The sequence below is a fragment of the Mchenga conophoros genome, linkage group LG7 (assembly GCF_057382185.1).
Source record: "Mchenga conophoros isolate Kocher_MC1m ecotype Shallow Benthic linkage group LG7, M_conophoros_male_GT1.1, whole genome shotgun sequence".
Classification (NCBI taxonomy): domain Eukaryota; kingdom Metazoa; phylum Chordata; class Actinopteri; order Cichliformes; family Cichlidae; genus Mchenga; species Mchenga conophoros.
Genome location: NC_140532.1, coordinates 45,351,258 through 45,369,305, shown reverse-complemented (window position 1 = coordinate 45,369,305; position 18,048 = coordinate 45,351,258). Strand labels below are relative to the sequence as shown.

The 18,048-nt window shown below is 42.7% G+C and overlaps 2 protein-coding genes across 3 annotated transcripts; one reads left to right on the top strand and one right to left on the bottom strand.

The window, feature by feature from the left end:
• The first annotated feature begins 1,280 nt into the window (after positions 1–1,280).
• On the top strand, positions 1,281–13,548 carry brd10 (bromodomain containing 10). 2 transcript variants are annotated; one of them, XM_085279639.1, is made up of 10 exons: positions 1,281–1,784; positions 2,301–3,003; positions 3,470–3,670; positions 3,788–5,409; positions 5,501–5,562; positions 5,684–5,773; positions 5,879–5,994; positions 7,600–7,808; positions 8,016–10,040; positions 10,861–13,548. In XM_085279639.1, exons 2-10 carry the CDS (start codon positions 2,312–2,314, stop codon positions 12,831–12,833), a joined length of 6,990 nt encoding a protein of 2,329 aa, XP_085135765.1. In that variant the 5' UTR covers positions 1,281–1,784; positions 2,301–2,311; the 3' UTR covers positions 12,834–13,548. The 2 variants fall into 2 exon arrangements, with proteins under 2 accessions (XP_085135765.1, XP_085135764.1); XM_085279638.1 differs by having other exon boundaries at positions 1,292–1,376.
• Positions 13,406–16,599, bottom strand: mlana (melan-A). The gene is made up of 5 exons (XM_085279640.1): positions 16,420–16,599; positions 14,884–14,976; positions 14,653–14,749; positions 14,340–14,447; positions 13,406–13,877 (listed from the first exon to the last, which is right to left on the bottom strand). Exons 2-5 carry the CDS (start codon positions 14,970–14,972, stop codon positions 13,809–13,811), a joined length of 363 nt encoding a protein of 120 aa, XP_085135766.1. The 5' UTR covers positions 14,973–14,976; positions 16,420–16,599; the 3' UTR covers positions 13,406–13,808.
• Between the last annotated feature and the right edge of the window lie 1,449 nt (positions 16,600–18,048).

Sequence of the window (18,048 nt, the reverse complement as noted above, 5' to 3'; positions counted from 1 at the left end):
TACTGACTTTCAAGCTCTTTAGAATTGTATCAACTGTTTTTGTCTTGCATACTGAATTTCCATTAATGTTTGCATATGTATCAGTTAACTTTGGCACCTATTCTAAGTTTCATCTTAAAAATATAAAGAAATAAGGGTGACTCAAGAGTTTTTCACAGTATTGAATTTTAGTCAAACCTTCCACCTTCTCACAAGAAGGCCTACAGCTGCATCACTTTGAGAAAGATGCTGCTCTTGCTCCAGCAAGGAAACCAATTGCTCTTCTTTTTTCATTTATATTTTCACTTAATGACACATGGGATCAAATACATGCATTATGTTCTACAAAAGCATGCGGGGCACTTAAAATGCAGTCATAGTATCGCAACTATGCTGCAGACATATGGAAGCAATTTCTTGACCATCTTCAGTATTTCCAACCTTCTGGATATCCCTTTTACGATTTACTGGAGAAAGTACACATATTTTCGTATTTTGTGCTTTATATATTAGTCGGATTTTCTTAATGTATTTCTTAAGTGTCATATAACTCATAATCATCCATTATTTTGCGCCAAAATGAGGGCCCATACTGGACTGAAAACCCACCTTTTAGCTGCGCTGAAGTCTCTGTGCAGCACGGTTCCCTGGTGGCATAATTGCTTAATTAACAGTTGTCCCAGCAGGAGACCTCCTCGTTGTCAGAGTTGCTCATTTTACTGCGGCTCCATGTCACGTGCTTTGTTAATGTAAACCTATGAGTTGTATTACATGTTGTGCTAAATCACACTCTAATTACAAGTATAGCCACAATGTGATTTGGGGTAATTAATAAAGAGGTTAAGGGACGACCTGAGAGATTAAAAGAAGGGAAATTTACTCTAATCACAGGCGTGTGACGCTCATCTGCCGTACATTGATCTCTAGCGACATCTACCGGCCAAACGTGAGACGTGTGCGTTGCAGAACTTTACGTCGTACACGAACATTCTTTTATATCTCATCTAACTTATTTTAAGGCGCTTAAGCCCTTAAGTGTAAATGAACTTTAAACAGTGTCATTCTGTGCATTGTGGCTTTATCAGTTGGTGGATTTTTACGCGTGTATTAATTTGTGTAATGATAAGTGTCTCAGCGCGTTCGCATTTTGCACGACGATAAGAGACATACTTTTAAAAAGCTCAATGATACAGCATCGAGTGTGTGTAATGTATGTGTGTGCCCGCCTTCCCCCCCCTCGTAAGAAATAAACAAAACAAAACAACGGTTCGGCGTGACACGGAACATGCTAGCTGCGTCAAGCTGCGCACATTTGCATCGAGGGCACGCAGGGTGGAAGCGAACTGGACACTTCAGTTGTCTTCAAACAACCCAGAGGAGTCAGTTACTAGCTTTTTGTAAGCGCTCAGCGTTCATAGTATACCTGCCACACGGTGTATATTTGACTCTGAAGTGAATGTGTACATTTTTACCCGCCATAAAGTAGCTGTCAAGTTGAAAACCTAGCTGGTTAGCTGGGTAGCTAGTGACAATGAACTGTTATGCGTTTTGAAACAATCGGCTAATGCTCCGTTAGCCGTCCAGTTGTCACTGACATCATTCCGTGCGATGGCGACATGATACGCCCGCTTAACTTTTTTACCTGGACATGTAACCGCTGCAACATTTTCACCATGGAGAGCAAACGCAGCAATTGCAGGCCCTAGGCTGGAAACAATAGCAAAGCTAGCAGAACTAGCAAGCCTTCGTGGCTGCTAAGCTTGCCCTGCCTGGTGCGTCTGAGGAGCCGAGCTGAAAACGGCGAGGTATGTCGTTGAACCAACCAAATTCTGTCTGTGGTCACTTCGTTTTGTTGTTATTTTGCACGTGGTCAGGATGCGAGGAGCGATAAGGGGGTGCCCTTTAGTTTTTGTTGAAGAACAGGCAGAGCAAACTTTTGTTTGCTTACCGTTATTCTGACTTGATTTTGCGCTAGCGTGTGAACAGCTAACTTCGAGTTAGCTAGACACTGATGCAGGGAAAGTTTTGAAAGATGGGGCATTTAGGGTAAGATAAGTCACCCCGCTAATTCTACGAGGTAAACACCCCCGCGTTTTATCATGTGTCTCTGATAATGTGTTCACTGTTCATGACATCGCTTAAAATGAAAGCAAACTTAGCTCAGCGATGTTGGGCATCAAATTAATTTACAGTTTTCCCTTTTTGCGGTTTTTGGGGGCTGTATAAATGCATTGTATATTTGACCAAGTCTATTCTTTCATCACTGAGTGTTATTTGTAAAATAAGAAGTCGCCATAGGTGACACCTGTCACCCTCTTCAGGCGTCAGTGCTATGGATCAGGAGGACATGACCGAGGAAATCACAGCAGATGTGACTGACCGAGACTCCGCACCTCAGCAGCTCGCCTCTGACATCGTCATGTCTTCACAAAGTCAAAAATGGGTGCGCAGCAACGCTGAAAACACCGGCTTGGTTATAACAGAAGCGGGGCTCAGTAATGGCACCTGTGACGTTGATACAGTGGTGGCGTTGTGCTGCCCTGGTGACAGTGGAGATCTCACTGCAGAAGGTGACCACCTGGCTCTGAGCAATGATGGTATGTCAGAGTTTTCCAACAGTGACCTCTCACTGCCTGAAGTCTGCATTTCCACCAACAGCAATACCTTCGAAGAGGACATGAACTATGAGGTCCAGCAAGCTTATAGGATATTTACTGGCTTTCTTTTGGATAAGCACAAAGGGATCACCAGCCCATTCCTCTATCCCATTGGCCACCAGGAGGCCCAGCATGGTATCGGAGGGGTCAAGGGTCGGGTGCAGTCACAGCTCAGGCAGTCGATGTGCTTGCGGAGGATGGAGGAGAAGTTTGTCAGCCAGGAATACGAGACCATAACAGAGTTTGTTGCGGACTTCAGACTGATGTTGGAGAACTGTTATCGCTACCATGGTGTGGACCACTGGATCTCCAAACAGGCACAAAAGCTGGAAATTATGCTGGAGCAGAAGCTGACGCTGCTGTCCAGGTAAAGATAATGAAACTACACTCTTGAACAGATTGCTGCGGAGAGAAATGTCCAAAGTATTGTAAAGTTGCAATCATGATCATACCAAAGGTGTTTTCTGTCACTTGGATTCTCAACAAGTTGGTGTTTCACAAGTTTCCAGTCAGTAATTTATAATAATAGTAATGTTTATATTATTTTAAACTAAACTAAACTAAAATTAATAATAATAATAAAAAGTAATGTTTATAAAGTAACGAGACAGCAAATTATGTCTCAACCATCTTATTTAGTATTTATTTGCTTATTAATAACAAAATGTACTTGCATGTTACAGTTATCCCATTTTAAATAATTATTTGTCTGTTTGATCACATTAGTAGTGTCATTATACTCCATGTTCATTTGGTTTTACAAAGTAACTTTATTCGTTTTGGTGTACCCGGCTTTTTGTTTTCCTTTTTTCTTTCTCCATTTGTCAAACTAGAACGCTGCGAGAGAAAACAACTTTGGCAGTTACTTCTAAAGGACGTTTTGGGGCAGACGAGGAACGGGGCACGGGGGGCACCTCCACGCGGCGGCGATCCACACCTCGTAGCCTTGCTACGATCACTGTCGGTGGGCACGAGTCGATCATGGTGCAGACCCTGCGGCTAGAGGAGCAACAGAGGGCCAAGGAGGAGAAGAGGTGAGTGAATTGCTGAAAGGAAAGACTAAAAGTCTCCGTTGCGTGTTGAGTTTTGTGATGATTTAGTGCAAAAGTAAAGCAGAGTTTAAAACCACAACTATACCTTTGCATTTGCAGGCAACGTGAGCTTGAGAAGAAAGAGGCTGAAGAAATGTCAGCTAAGGAGGTGGAAGAGTGGGAGCAGAGCTTGCTTTCACTGGCTTTTCCCCACACTGTGCAGACCCTCTGGGAACTCCCTGCTATAGGACACTTTCTCTGCCTAGCTCAGACTGCCCTCAACCTCCCTGAGATCATATTTTTTGAGCTGGAACGTTGTTTGCTGATGCCCCGTTGCAGCCTGCTCCTCTCCAAAATAATGTCTTCCCTGCTCTCGCCTCCACAGAGGAGGGCCACACTGCACCGCCGGCCTACGTTGCCTTACAGGCGATGGGAGTCGGAGCTAAGGCAGCGTGTTTTAGGCTGGTATCGAACCATTGGTGCCTCCCGTGATCAGCCAGGTCGCGCTGAACAGCTGGGACTTTGCCACCAGTTTTTTAGCACCCTAGGGGAGGTTAGCCCTTTAGAAGAGAAACCCTTCCACTTGTTGCCCTTCTATCAGCGAGTATGGCTTCTGAAGGGGCTATGTGATCATGTGTATGAAACACAGAAGGATGTACAGGATGCTGTGCTCGCCCAGCCCATCCACGAATGTAGGGAGTCTATCTTGGGCTATGACAGCAAGGAGAATACCTATATACATTTCCCACATTTCTGTGGCGCAGACCTGAGGATCTATCGCCAGAGCCCCAGCACACCCCCAGCATTCCCATTTCCTTCGGTATGGGTGAAAAAAGTTGATTTTAAGCCAGGTACGGAGGATGAGTCAGATGGCATGCGGGATGAGGGCAATAAAAGTGATAGGGGGTGTTTTGGAGTCTCCATGGACACTGTAGAGACCGGTAATTTGGGAAAACGGAAAAGAGAGACATTTAGTGTTTTCAAAAAGGAAAACGAGAAAGAAGAAGATCAAAAAAAGTTAAAGTTGTGGTCGCTGGAGCAGATTTCTGAATTAGCGTCCTCTGATGGAGACTCTTGTGAAGACTCTAAACTGGACTTAAAAATACACACAAACTCACTGCGCCACACACACATCAGTCCCAGTGAAGGAGGTAGTGTAAGAATTCATTTAAAGCAAGAGACTTTAGATGTGGAGCAACAAGCAAAGAGAATCACAATAAAACAGGAGCCGGGCTTGACACTGGGTGCGGTTCGCACTATTAAAGCAGAAACACAAGAGCCTTGTCTGAATGTAGGGGAGCACAGCTACACAGGCAGGTCTCCAGCTCGATCTGTGAATCTGGCCTCTCCAACTAAACCGTTGGGAGTCAAAATGGAGGGAGGAAGTCCCACTCAGGGACACCAAAGATCTTCGTGTTTTGAATGTTGTAAAAAGAAAACTAGCAGTGTTAAATCTGAGGAGTGTGGCTTCTGTTGTGGTCCATCAGAGCTGGCCACACAGCTGTCTTCTGAGAGCACTCAAAACTCGACTGAAGAGAGGGCGAATGACAAAATATGGACTAAAAAAAAAAAGCGGAAGAAAAAGCGAGGGAGGGAACAGCTGCTGAGGGTAAAAGGAGAGCACAAGCAGCTACCGCATGTGGACAGGATGAGGCTGTCCCCAGCTGAGGCTGCCAAGTCTACACTGCGGAAAGTTGGCACAACAATCAAGAGAAAAGACAAGAAAAAGAAACATAAAACAGGTGAGGGGAAAAAAGATTGGTAATGATGTCGCTCCTGTGGCTTCCGTCAGTATTACATCAAAATCATTTGTGTATTAATTATTTCTGACAGGTAAAAAACCTGAATGTTCAAAGAAAATCAAAGAGGAACTTTCAGCTGAGCCCTCATTCAAGGTAGTCAGATTCACTGTACACTCTGATCTTGTTCCTTTGTTAGTCTGTTTTTTCCTATTTTAATTTTAAACCTGATTTAGTCCTTGACAGTTTTCTGTGCCCTTTTTTTCCTCTTGTATAGTTGGTCTGCACCAGTCTCGAGGAATTACGCGAGCTGATCGGTAAGACTGAAGATGAGCTTGATGACCTGGAGAGCACTAAAAAGAGATTGGTAGGTTACAGTCATTTTTATTAAGCAGAGGGAAAAAAGTTTGTTTCCTCACATTTCAGTGTTGCCCACTCACTTAAGTTTTCCTTTACACGTTTGAACTCGCAGGGTCGGTGGTACTATAGGAGAGAAGCAGTGAAAGACCTCCATAGCACACTAATCAGACTACTGAATGAGCTCTCACCCTGGGAACCCAAGCTTGTCAAAGCACACCAAAGGAACAGGTTTGACGCTTACACAATAATTGGATTTATTCTTCATTCATATTTATGCAAGCTCACTGGACACTTTATTAGGTACAACAGTAGGTAGGTTTGACCCCCTTTTGTCTTTAGAGCTTCCTTAATTCTTCATCGCACAGCTTCAACAAGGCAACAAGGTGCTATAAACATTGCTCAGAGATTTTGGGCGTTATGACGAAATAGCATCACACGGTTGCTGCACACTTGTTGGTTGCACGTCCATGGTGTGAATCTCGCTTTCCGCCACATCCCACAGGTGCTCTGTTGGATTGAGATCTGGTGACTGTGGAAGCATTTGAGTACAGAGAGAACTCACTGTCATGTTCAGGAAACCAGTGTTAGATCATTTGAATTCTGTAGTTGGTGTGTTATTCTTCTGAAAGCAGTTGTCAACCATCACCGTGGTCATACAAGGATGGTTTGCAATAATATTCAGGTGGGCTGTGGTGTTAAAATGATGCTCAACTGATACTGAGGGGCTCAAAGTGTGTCAGGAAAATAATATAAGAAATAATATATTTTATAGCAGAAATCAATAATTGTCAGATCAGGCAATGTTTTTCCAATCACCTATTGTCGATTTTGGTGAGCCTGTATCATTTGTAGGCTTCTCATCCGTAAACTCTCTCCGTACTCTTTCACATGATTCTTGCGTAGGTGGTAGAAGAGGTTTGTCGTGTTTGAGCCTGTGGTGGGGCATAATTTGAATAGTACAGTTTTCTGGTCCGTGTCAGACTTTTCATAACCAAACCATGTCCATGCTACAGAGGTCCTTCTGTTTGGAGCTGCCTGGTTCTGCCCCATCTTGACTGGCCATGCTGGTATTCTCTGTGCCTGCATCCACACGGTGACCATCCAAACGATGAAAACAGATTGCTGTAAACAGTGTATTTTGCGACACCATGAAACAAACAGTAGGGTATAATATGAAACGATAAATGTTTTAATTTCGTCGTCGAATATATTTCGTCATATCGCAAAACCCTACAGTCAGATATGCTTTTTTTCATACTTCGGCTGTAAGGCATGGCCATTTGAGGTACTGTTGCCTTTCTATCATCTTGAAGTAATCTGGAAATTGTTTTCTGACTTCTGGTATTAACAAGGCATTATTAATCAGAAAGCTGCTGCTCACTGGATATTTTCTCTTGTCTTTTTTAGTCTGTTCTTTGTAAGCCCTAGTTGTGTTGAAAAATCTTACCTGACTTATCTTTATGCTGATGCTCCTTTTGAACTTCAAGAGGTCATCTTGTCTCAGTCTACGTGCCTAAATGCTTTGAGTTGGAAGCATGTGATAGGCTTGTTAGCCATTTATGATGACAAGCAGTTAACCTACTGCAATTAATAAATTGGCCAGTGAGTGTTTATTCAAATACATTCAAATTGAATTTAAGGTTTACCATGATTGAGTTTTGTTGGTGTTGTCTTCTGTTTAATTTGTATTGCTGGTCTTAATGGTATGTTTGCTCATTTGGTGGTCGTCTGTCCAGAACAAAGTATAGTGATGACAACTTTATTTAAACAGCTCATTGTAATATAGCATCATTACTGAAGTCTTGATTTTTTTCATTGTTTTTCTATTGTCAGGCTTCGTTTGAAGAAGGAATTTGATGATTTCAAGAAGCACCCAGAGTACAGTAACTTTGAGCGCGAAGAGAGCAATTTATCATCATCATCATCTGATGATGATGAAGAAAGGGATTTAGGGAAGGAGGTTCCTTCACTGTCAGATCATTATGGGAGATCAGAAGAGGAAGACATGGAAAACAGAGTTCCCAGAGGTCTCTGGAGTGGAGGTAATTGCGCTTGAATCTAACGTTGTTGTTTTGTTTACTGAAATGTAAGATTTTCCTCATTCTGTAGGCAGTAGTGCAGTCAGTTTACACTGTTCTTAGCTTATTTGACTGTACTACATGAAAGTCACTGCCTATTGAACCTTCATAGGCAATTGTAAAGCTTATAAATCAATATATCTCTAATAGACTTTTCTATTTTCTTCTCAGAAAGCACTAGAGACATTAAGGCTGAGTCTACTGGAGAAAACACGGTGACATGTGTACCTCCAAACCACCTAAAACACCCTCAAGCCAGTACAGAGAAAGGAATTGGTCTGTGGCAAAAAGATCAGACTGTAAGCAGCATAATTGCTTATGCCGACTCCAGGTCACAGTCGAGATCTGACCTGAACCCAGCAAATAAATCCAGGGATTCAGCATGGGCAGAAAGGGTAACAGCCCATGCTTCAGCGCCTCCCAGATCCCCCATCCTTCACCCAACCATTGGACTACCTAAGGGCTACACGCCCATCCCCACCCTGCTGGCTAAGAGTGTGGGAAACAAAGTGACCTTAATGAATCGACCTGCTGATTGCCCAGGTGTTAACAGTGAAGATGAACCGAGCAAGAGGTCTTTGGTCTCGCTGCCTACAACTGCAGTAGCTAACACCAAACTTTCAAAAGCACAAAGTTCTCCATCCAGTTCCCAACAGAACAAGCAACAGATTGAGGTACGAGGACCACAGCAGACAAAAGCCCCTGAGCAGTCAGAAGTGGCCACTGTGGCAGCAGTTCTTCCTAAATCTCCACAAGGCAAACCAACACAGACTGCACTTAAAAATCCAGTCCAAGTGGTGTACAAGGTGCCTGAGGGACTGGGTCACATTGTAAGGAAAGACAACAATAGCCCAATAAAGATCTCAGTTCAGCCCGTCCTGGGCCAAGACACTGGAGAAAAGACTGTCCAGCAAGTAGTGATTCTGCCTTCTAACCTTCTCGTTCATAAAACTGAAGCAAAGTCTTGCTCTTTAGCTCAACAACAGACTAAAGGCTTTCAGGCAATAGTTTCCAAAGTGGCCAGCTCTTTTTGTATGTCTACCGATGTGCCTGGGTTCAGGATTCCTGAAAACAGAATTCCTGTTCAACAAGTGGCGCCCCTAAAAGATGCCAGGACAGTGAAGACCCCTTCTCCTTCGGTTTCACCTCGTCTTCAACACGGGGCTCTAAACAGAGCAGGATCTAAAGAGACACAGTTATGCAGTGTCCAAGCTAGTGCTTCACACGATACCACACCAAACACAACCTCCATCACAGCAGTTTCAAATGCAGTTTGTACTGAGCCTGAGAAACCTACAGACCCGAAACAGGAGCTGAAGACTGTGTGCATCCGTGACTCACAGTCAATCCTGGTAACAACTAGATGTGGCAACACGGGCATTGTCAAGGTCCAGACATCCTCGGACCAAAACACACTTGGCTCTGTACATACCAGTCCAGTCATCACTATCTCGCCTCAGTTTAAAGCCTTCCTTCTGTCCAAGGCCACACAGTCTACTTCTGCTCCCACTCAGACCGCACCTTCTGTTGTCCAAGCAATGACAATTTCCCAACCCCAGCAGCAGATCCATCCTGTGTTAAAAAACCCTTCCTCTCTCAAAAATACCATGCTCACTGCAACCACTGGTAGTGGTATAACATGCCCAAAAAGTCAAACTACAGCCAGTGCTGTTGCTGTAAGTCAGGGCCTCAGTAGCTCAACTGGTTCTACAGTTGTGACAAACATTTCTCAGCCAGTCCACACACCTGCTGCTGGTTCTCATTTTCAAGCTTCAGTAGCTAATAGCAGTGTTGCCGTGCCACTACAAAGTGGCTCAGGGTTTTCCCAAGCAGCCACCAGCAAGACTGGTATGAAACGCACCACTACAGATGAAGGATCCCAAGTTACCAAATTCATCCTGGTTACTCCATCTTCATCCTCATCCTCAAATGTAGCTGCATCCAAAGGGACACCCTCCTCCCCGAAGCCAGGTCCTAGTTCAAGACTCATGTTTGTCACTCAGCCCGCATTGACATCATCAGCCACCGTCATTGGAAGCCTTTCAGCACCGGCGATGGCAACGTGTGCAAGTGGACAGGGAGCAACCACTTCATTATCAAGTCAGACTCTGAAGGTGGGATTAAAACCAGGAAAACCTGCTAGAAGTATCAGCTTGGAGCCATTGTCCAAGGGCAAAAACATCACCCTGCCCCAAGGTGAGTTTTTGTTTTTTTATTATTATTATTATTATTTGTTGTTTGTCTTGGGTTGGCTCAATTTTGAAAACTTTGTAAAGTTTATGTGTATAACATGTATCTCATAGTGGGAGAAATGCCACACTATCCAATGTTGGCATATAAGTAAATCGAATGTAGCAGAGCAGGTGAAGCTTTTTAAGCAGTGAAGTTGGTGAGCAGGGATCTGCTCTGAACCCCTTCTTGGTTGCAGTGGTGATAGACAGATTAACTTGAGGTCATGGTTTGGACATGTGCAAAGGAGGGATAGTGGATTTACTGGACGAAGGATGTTCAAGATTGAGTTGCCATGTGGACAGGAGAAAACAAGGAAGACCACAGAGAAGGTTCATGTATGCAGTGAAGAAGGGCACGGAGAGGGTTGATTTGAAAGAATGGGAAGAAGATAATTCGTTATGGCAGCCTTAAAAGGATGCAGGCAAAAGAAGAAGAGAAGATGGTTTGATAAATGACTTACCTGTGATTTTGATAGTGATTACAGGAATGTGTGCTGCTCTTGTCTTCTGTAGAAAGCATTATCTTGCAGAACAACTGGGGACAACACGTCTTGGTCATGCTGCCTTCTTACTCAGAGTGAGTGAGTGAGTGAGAGAGAGAGAGAGAGAGACAGCATGGCTATATGATGATGTCATCTTCACAGTTGGTTTGGCTTGGAAAAAAGACTGATGTGTTGGACTCGCATTGTTGACTACTTCGCTGTAGTGCTTGATTTGCTGGAATCAAAGAAACCTTTTCCACCACAAATTTAATAAATATTTTTCTCCTCTTTATGTTTCACCAGGTGTTCAAATCCAGTTACCAGGGAAAGCAACTACTGGACAGACTACTTATGCCCTGTCACAGTCTGCTTCCAAGTTCACACCAGGGTCTGTTTCAAATGCATGTGGTCCAACAACCTTCACCACTACCACTGGACTGGTCCCAGCAACAAGTTTAAATGCCATCACTAGTTCTTCCCAGCTTGTCTCTCATGGATCAGTCAGCACCAGCTCTCACCTCCAGGGAATCCCAGCATCCTCCTTGATGTCACAAACAGGCTGTTATACATCCATAAACACTGCTGCTGCTCAGCCAAAGGGAAACATGATAAAGAATGATGTTAATATCCCAGGAAGCGTAGTGTCCATCACCACTCCTGTTCAGACAGCTACTACTGTGGAGAGTAGGCCAGACCGAACTTCCACACTCACTCTTGATTGTCAGAGGAGTATCGGTGAAGAAACCACTTCCTCCTCCTCCTTCTCTTCATCTCAGTTTGCTCGCAATAAAACCCAACTCCCTCTCTCCTCTGCAACAACCACCTGTACCCCATTCACCACCTCTGCAACCAGCACAATCCAGCAGAGAATAGTCATTAACACCTCTACGCCACTTGCTGCTGGCACACAAATTCTCCTCAACAATGCACGCTTTGTAGTCCCTCCCCAGGGTTTGGCTCCAGGCAGCCACGTCCTTATCATCTCTAGCCCTGCACAACAAGTGCCTCCTGCCAGTCCTACAAGCACTGGACCATCAGTACCTTCTCAAGGTGCAAGCCATGCCATGGTAGCCCCCAGGGCGCCAGTTTTACCCCAACCCCCAGCCAGGCTGCCTGGTGTCACAGCTGTAAGTTCTCCCTTTGTGGCAAGCACCCCTGCTGTCGTTCCACCGTTGCTGGCAACCACTCCTAATGTCTTGTCACTAAAACTAACAGGAACACCTGGCCTGGGCTCAAATTTGTTACCCAGTAAAACAAATGTAGTATCGGCACTTCCTAGGTTGCCAACTGCACACGTGGGTAACTTTGCGTTACCTCCAGTAGGTACATCCACTCTGGTCTCCCCTACAGCAAGGTTAGACAGTGTACCAACTGTACCAGTGTTAACAAGTGCCCCTTGTCTTGGATCAGCACAGGGCACAGTCAGACTAGCTGCCACTACACAAGCAAAATGTTTATCAACCATTTCACCTGTAGTAGCACCCCCCTTGGCCAGATTGTCGGGACCTCTGTCATTGCCTGTAGTACCCAGGCCATCAGCTGTTACCCTACCCAGCCCTGTTATACCAGTTCCTGCACCCCTCTCTTCGCCAGTAGCACCAGTAATAGCAGACACACCAGCTTTGCATGGTTCTCTTCCTACCCAGCATGTGATTGCAGTGACAACCCTAGGCATACAGCCTCAGCAGACAGCTGTCCGATTTGCAGCACCGACCACCGCTCAACCACAGGTTTTAATGCATTCAGGGCTGAGCAACACATCAATCAAAAAACAGACCCCACTCGTGCAAACAGTGCCTGCTGGCACACGGACACAGGTTTTGCCAACTGTGGCTGTTCCACCAATCATCAGTGGAGTCTCTAGAATGCAGGCACTGCCTGTTGCTACTGTTCCACCCATCGGAAGCACTGTCAACACATTTGAAACAGCAACTGTGGAGACCACATCTTCATCCAGCACAACTGTAATAATCACTCCAGGTCAAACAATCCCATCGAGTAAAACGAACACCACCATCCATCCACCTGTTGTACTGACCAATCAGACACTTGGAAAACACTCTGTGGAGACCTCAGCCCTGGGTCTGCATACAAGTGTAGCTTCCAAGATGCTCATTAGTCCCGATGGGGCTGTTTTGAGCACTGTTCAGCGGCCGGTCAGTTCAGCAGAGCTGACTGAACCTCGGGATGCACTGGTGATTTGTACCAACAGTTCCACTGGAGCACTACAAACACATGATTCCTCTTTACAGCCTTCAACGGCAGACACAAAGTGAACCAATTAAAGTGGAGTGTGAAAGCTCAGACACCACTTTTCAGCTGCTTAGTTTTAGCAGGGTTCACATATTTTTGCTTGTTTTAATCCTGGTTAAAGAACTACATTTTCAGCTTTAGTTTGACTCCTAACTTAAACTTATGCTACATTAGGTTTCATCCTCTGATTTAATTGTCTTACATGTAAACCTGCTCAGTCAGACATGGTGAAAAATGTATACTGTGAAGAGTTTCTGGAGGGGGACACTACTAAGGTTGCCCTGATTTCAAATGTGTAGACCCTTCCTTGAGTAATTGCAAGTGTTATAACCAATTGATACAACAGGAAGGTAGATGAAATAGATTTCAAGTTGAGCTTTAGCAGTTTAGCATTTCAGTCCCAGTATTGTTTACGATTTATCATTACAACTTGCTCTACTTTTGTCTGTCAGGTTGGAAAGAAAAGAAAGGAAAAATCCATCAGCATCCAGTCTGTCATGTCCTTATTTTCAACTAGTAACTATTTGAAAGAGGCATTTTACTTTTTAGAAATAAACTACTAGAGAAATTTGTACTACATATTTGAGCCAATATAAATGTTTTAAAGTCACATTTATTTATTTTTACCATATAGATTTTTTTCCCCCCCAAAAAATAAAAAAAATTACTAGGTACATTTTCATGGAACAATTCTGGACAATACTGCATGGAAATAAACAATGCAACTGTCCCAAACAAGCGTGTCTGCTTTCTTATCCTCAGAAATGTGCAATAATAGTGTTTTACTGTTTATTGAAACAAGCTATAGTATTAAAGCTGTGTTCATTTTTGTCGTTTTTAATTTTACAAAGTGGGAGATACAGTAGTTTCACCTATATTTGGCTACAATGCACTATATTGCTAGGGACATAAGATTATATATTTTCAAACAGCAAGGTGAGCTTGGAGTTCCTTCTTCATTGTCTTTCTTTGCCTCTTCCATCTTCAGCCACAGTGCTTCAGGGGGAATACGGAGGTGGCAAAGGCCCAGAGGAAATCTTCTCATAGGCTGGAGGTGCATTAGGAACCTGTAGAGAAGTGGAACAACAACAAAAATGAAAGCTACAGTTCAGTTATATGTGAATAACATGTTTATGCAGCGTTGAAAAGTGAAGCCAAAGTTTATTTCCCTAGGGACGTGTCATAACAACAAATGCAAAATGTCAATTTTTCACACACGGGATTCCACATGATATTTGAAAGACTGCTGCTCTGATCCTCCTTTCACTTTTCCACCATACACACATCATCTCTGGGAACTAAACATTTTTATACCTCCCTCCAGTCTGGTGACATAATCCTTGCTTCAGGCATCCACAGCTTTTGCTTTCACGTGCTCTACATCATGTTTCAAAGCTCTGAGGCTCTGTGTGGAATATCAGGTTGCACAAAATTTAAATGAAATACCTACTGATTTGTGATTTTTTTTTGGGGCGGGGCATTACTATATCCTGTATATGTGGCTATTATTCCTGAAGTAATTGTCTCACCACAGATCGGAAGCTGCCAAAATCAGTAAGAGCCATCTTGTTTTCTGCTGGAGATCCTGCCTCCGAGTACTGGCTTCCTGTATAACCTGATGATCCTGATCTGGGGCTCTGCAAGTTACAGAAATGTGTACGAGGGTTTGTGATGAAACAAAATGAGAACATAGTGATACAGGCTGGGAAAAGATGGGTACAAACTGAACACATGATGCTCTTTGAAATAGGGTGAACTGAATTTTCATTTTGACATTTTACAGATGTTCACCAACAACAAATCAGAATAACATAAATCAGTTATAAAGTGTGATGGTCTCACTCTGATAAGTTTGTAGCCACTCCTTTTCTTGAAGTACCAGCAGCCCAGGATGAGAAGTGCTGCAAGGATGACAACCAGCAGAGCTATGCCCACTGCCCTGTGGTCCACAACACAATTCAAATTGAGAAAAACTTTTCTTTGCACATGGGTTTTAAAGTGTTCACAACAATACAAATTTGGGCACAGCAGTAGCTTAATAGCAATGATTTTAAGATGACAATAGACACATACTCCTCAGCTCTGACGTTTCCTCGCCTGCTGCTGGCAAAATAAACGTTGAAGTCCCCACGAGGCATGCCGTGTGTACGATTACACAACATCAAGCTGAAAGTCAACAAGGGATAATTTTATGAGGAACAAATAGACAATACGCTCACATGACTAACTATTTAAACCCATTGTAGCCTATATAGCCATATAATAATTGAAAATGGACTATGATGTGAGGTACTGCTTTGATATTAAGGTCAAGGTCAAGGTCAAATTTATTTATATAGCACGTTTCAAACAGCCGATGCTGCACAAAGTGCTTAACAATATAAAAATGGCATTAAAAAGCAACAATGTAATACAATAATAACAATAAAAAACAATAATAGGACAATAAAAGAATTAAAACAATAACTAAACTAATTCAAATAAGACCAAAATGCTTGGGTCATAGTGTGTTAAAAGCCAGGGCATAGAAATGTGTCTTTAGTAATGATTTAAATTGCTCAAGTGTTTGTGCAGATCTAATATTTAAGGGGAGACTATTCCAAAGTCTGGGACCTGCCACAGAGAAGGATCTATTACCACGGGATTTGAGATTAGTCCGTGGGATGGCCAACATTAGTTTTGAGCTAGACCTCGTGGTTTTTCCTGGAGCATAGGCAGAGAGGAGCTCAGACAGGTAAGGAGGGGCTCGGGCATGAAGTGACTTAAAAACAAAAAGTAAAAGTTTAAATTGGATCCTGTAGGAGACAGGAAGCCAGTGTAAAGAAGCTAAAACTGGGGTTATATGCTCTCTCCGTTTGGTACCAGTTAGCAGGCGAGCAGCTGCAGTTTGAACCATCTGAAGACGATGGATGGTGGCCTGATCTAGACCATAATACAATGAATTGCAGTAGTCTAATATTATCCCAGAGGGAGGTCCATAAACTGCCAAACAAATAGTCTGGACACAATTAAATGCCATAAAGCTTAGCTCTGCACTGTGAAATCATTATTATCTACCCGCATGCAAATTTTTTAAGTGAAAATATTATATTGTACCTAATCTTGATAAGGTAAAATTAAGTTCAGATAGTCCTCACTCTTTAATAGCCTGTAATGTAAAGCCAGTATGTCTTGATACAATTATTAAAACTTTTAAAATAACACAAAAGTGTAACTGTGTAGGGGTTCCAAGCTTTGGACCACTTACTTTTTCCACTCTGTGTCTGTCCAGTGTATACACCGGACTTAGCTGCATCTCTTCTATCTGTCTATTCTCTCTGTCTTTGTGTTGACTGATGCTATCTTACAGACTTCAAGTGCACATCAATACAAATCACATATATATTATGTAGATACAATGGAAATCGACTGCTACTAAGGTTGTCTTTGAGCATCCTACATCTGTGCAGTGAAATGAACCTTATCAAGAAGACCCTAATTAGCATTTCCTTAATTCACATTAATGTCATGTCAAATTGAGCCTTTCATAAAAGCGCAATGCCCCACATGCCTTTAACAAGCCTTCTTTTTATAGAAAAGTAAGACAAACAGAAAAACCAGCTACCTTACCGAGTTTGAGAGAAAGGATTCAGAAAGCAGCTCTTCTGGTCAGTTTGGCTTCTCAGAAAGATTGGGTCCACAGAGCGCTGTGTTTCTTCACTCCTCAAATATCTTAACTCAGTGTGCTGGAGAGCAGAGAGGGGCAAAAACCCCTCATGACCGTCACGGGTTAGAGACTCATGGTTAAACCCATTGAAGCGGAGTAATTACCGTGAAACCCTACGGCAACATTATTATCCACTCGTGAAACTACAGGCGTCAGCTGCTGGCCTTTCATATGACTGTGTGTGTGTTTGTGTGTGTATACCAACTTCATTATTATTGATAAATATCCTAATGAAATTATATAGATATAAGGAAAGGAATACAAAAATTCAATACAATACCAGGCTAAGTATCTCAATGATATCACGCCTTTATCATAAAAGATAAAATACCTTCAAACTACCACAATGTAATATAAGAATTTCATAAATACTATAAACCTAAACAGTAATTTCAGTCATAAAGTCTAACAAACAAACAAACAACAAAAGGAAACATTTCTGATCCCAGTATCACTGTTTTAGATTTGTGAGGAGTATTTGCCTGGATTATCTCAGCTCCTAAACAAAACAAAACTTCTGCTCAAGTAATTTCTTCATCTGCTGTAGTGCAAAGATACAATATTATGCAAAAGTCTTGAGCTATTACTCTTTTCTTTTTCTTTTTAATGTTTTGCTTCCAGACTTTCTTGCGATTTTCAAAGAAGTACTCTTAAAGAATAGTTCTCCAGTTTTCTGAAGGTGTTTTGACTTATTTTTAGTTTAGTCTTTGTACATAACAATTTAAATAGGAATGTTTTTTTCTTTAACCTACAAATCATCAAGTGTAAAAAAGGCACCTACGCCAATGAACCAATTTTGTGTGGACATGTTACAGACAACCAATTTTAAATTGTACCTTTTTGTGCACTTTTTTACTTGCAGCTTGTCACAAAAGCACATAACTTGTTCTCATTTCTAAAAACAAATGAATCTAAAAAACCCCCCCCAAACAAACACCAAAGATAACACAGTGTGACAGCCGCAAAACAGCATTTTTGCATTAAAAAGGGGACTCCCAAAGAGCTCTTAGCTAAAAGCTTGGCACATCTCAGTGTGGTGTGCAGGACAAATGAAGAATTGATCGGCCTGAAAAGCTATCTACAGCAGATGAGCAGTATTTGAAAGGTATGTCCTTGAGAAATGGGAAAAATCCAGCAAAGACTTGAGACAGGACCTGATGATGCATCTGGTCCTTCAGTTGACCCATCTACTGTTCACTGAAACCTCATCAGAAATGGTCTCAGGTGAAGGGTGGCTGTCAAGAAGGCATTCAAGAAGTGAGCTAGGGAGAAAAGGCTGAAGTATGCCAAATTACACAAGAACAGGACTGAAAAATCAGTGACAGCAGGTCTCATGGAGTGATGAATCCAAATGTGAAACCTTTGTTTCAAATAGTCATCAATATGTAAGGTTAGAAGAGAGGTACAATAGTGAGTGTTTGCAGCCATCTGTAAAACACAGTGGATGTTCTGTCATGGTTTAGGTCTGCATTTTGGCCAGTGGTGAATTAATTTTGCCTAATATATGTTAGCATATTTCAATAAACTGGTGA

Excerpts from the sequence above, each read along its gene's own strand:
- brd10 (XM_085279639.1), top strand. The coding sequence starts at position 2,312 with ATGGATCAGGAGGACATGACCGAGGAAATCACAGCAGATGTGACTGAC. Across the intron at positions 5,563-5,683 it reads CAGCTGAGCCCTCATTCAAG|TTGGTCTGCACCAGTCTCGA; the intron begins GTAGTCAGATTC and ends CCTCTTGTATAG. Across the intron at positions 5,774-5,878 it reads AGAGCACTAAAAAGAGATTG|GGTCGGTGGTACTATAGGAG; the intron begins GTAGGTTACAGT and ends TTGAACTCGCAG.
- mlana (XM_085279640.1), bottom strand. The coding sequence starts at position 14,972 with ATGTTGTGTAATCGTACACACGGCATGCCTCGTGGGGACTTCAACGTT. Across the intron at positions 14,448-14,652 it reads GTGGCTACAAACTTATCAGA|AGCCCCAGATCAGGATCATC; the intron begins GTGAGACCATCA and ends TGTAACTTGCAG. Across the intron at positions 13,878-14,339 it reads TTGGCAGCTTCCGATCTGTG|GTTCCTAATGCACCTCCAGC; the intron begins GTGAGACAATTA and ends ACTTCTCTACAG.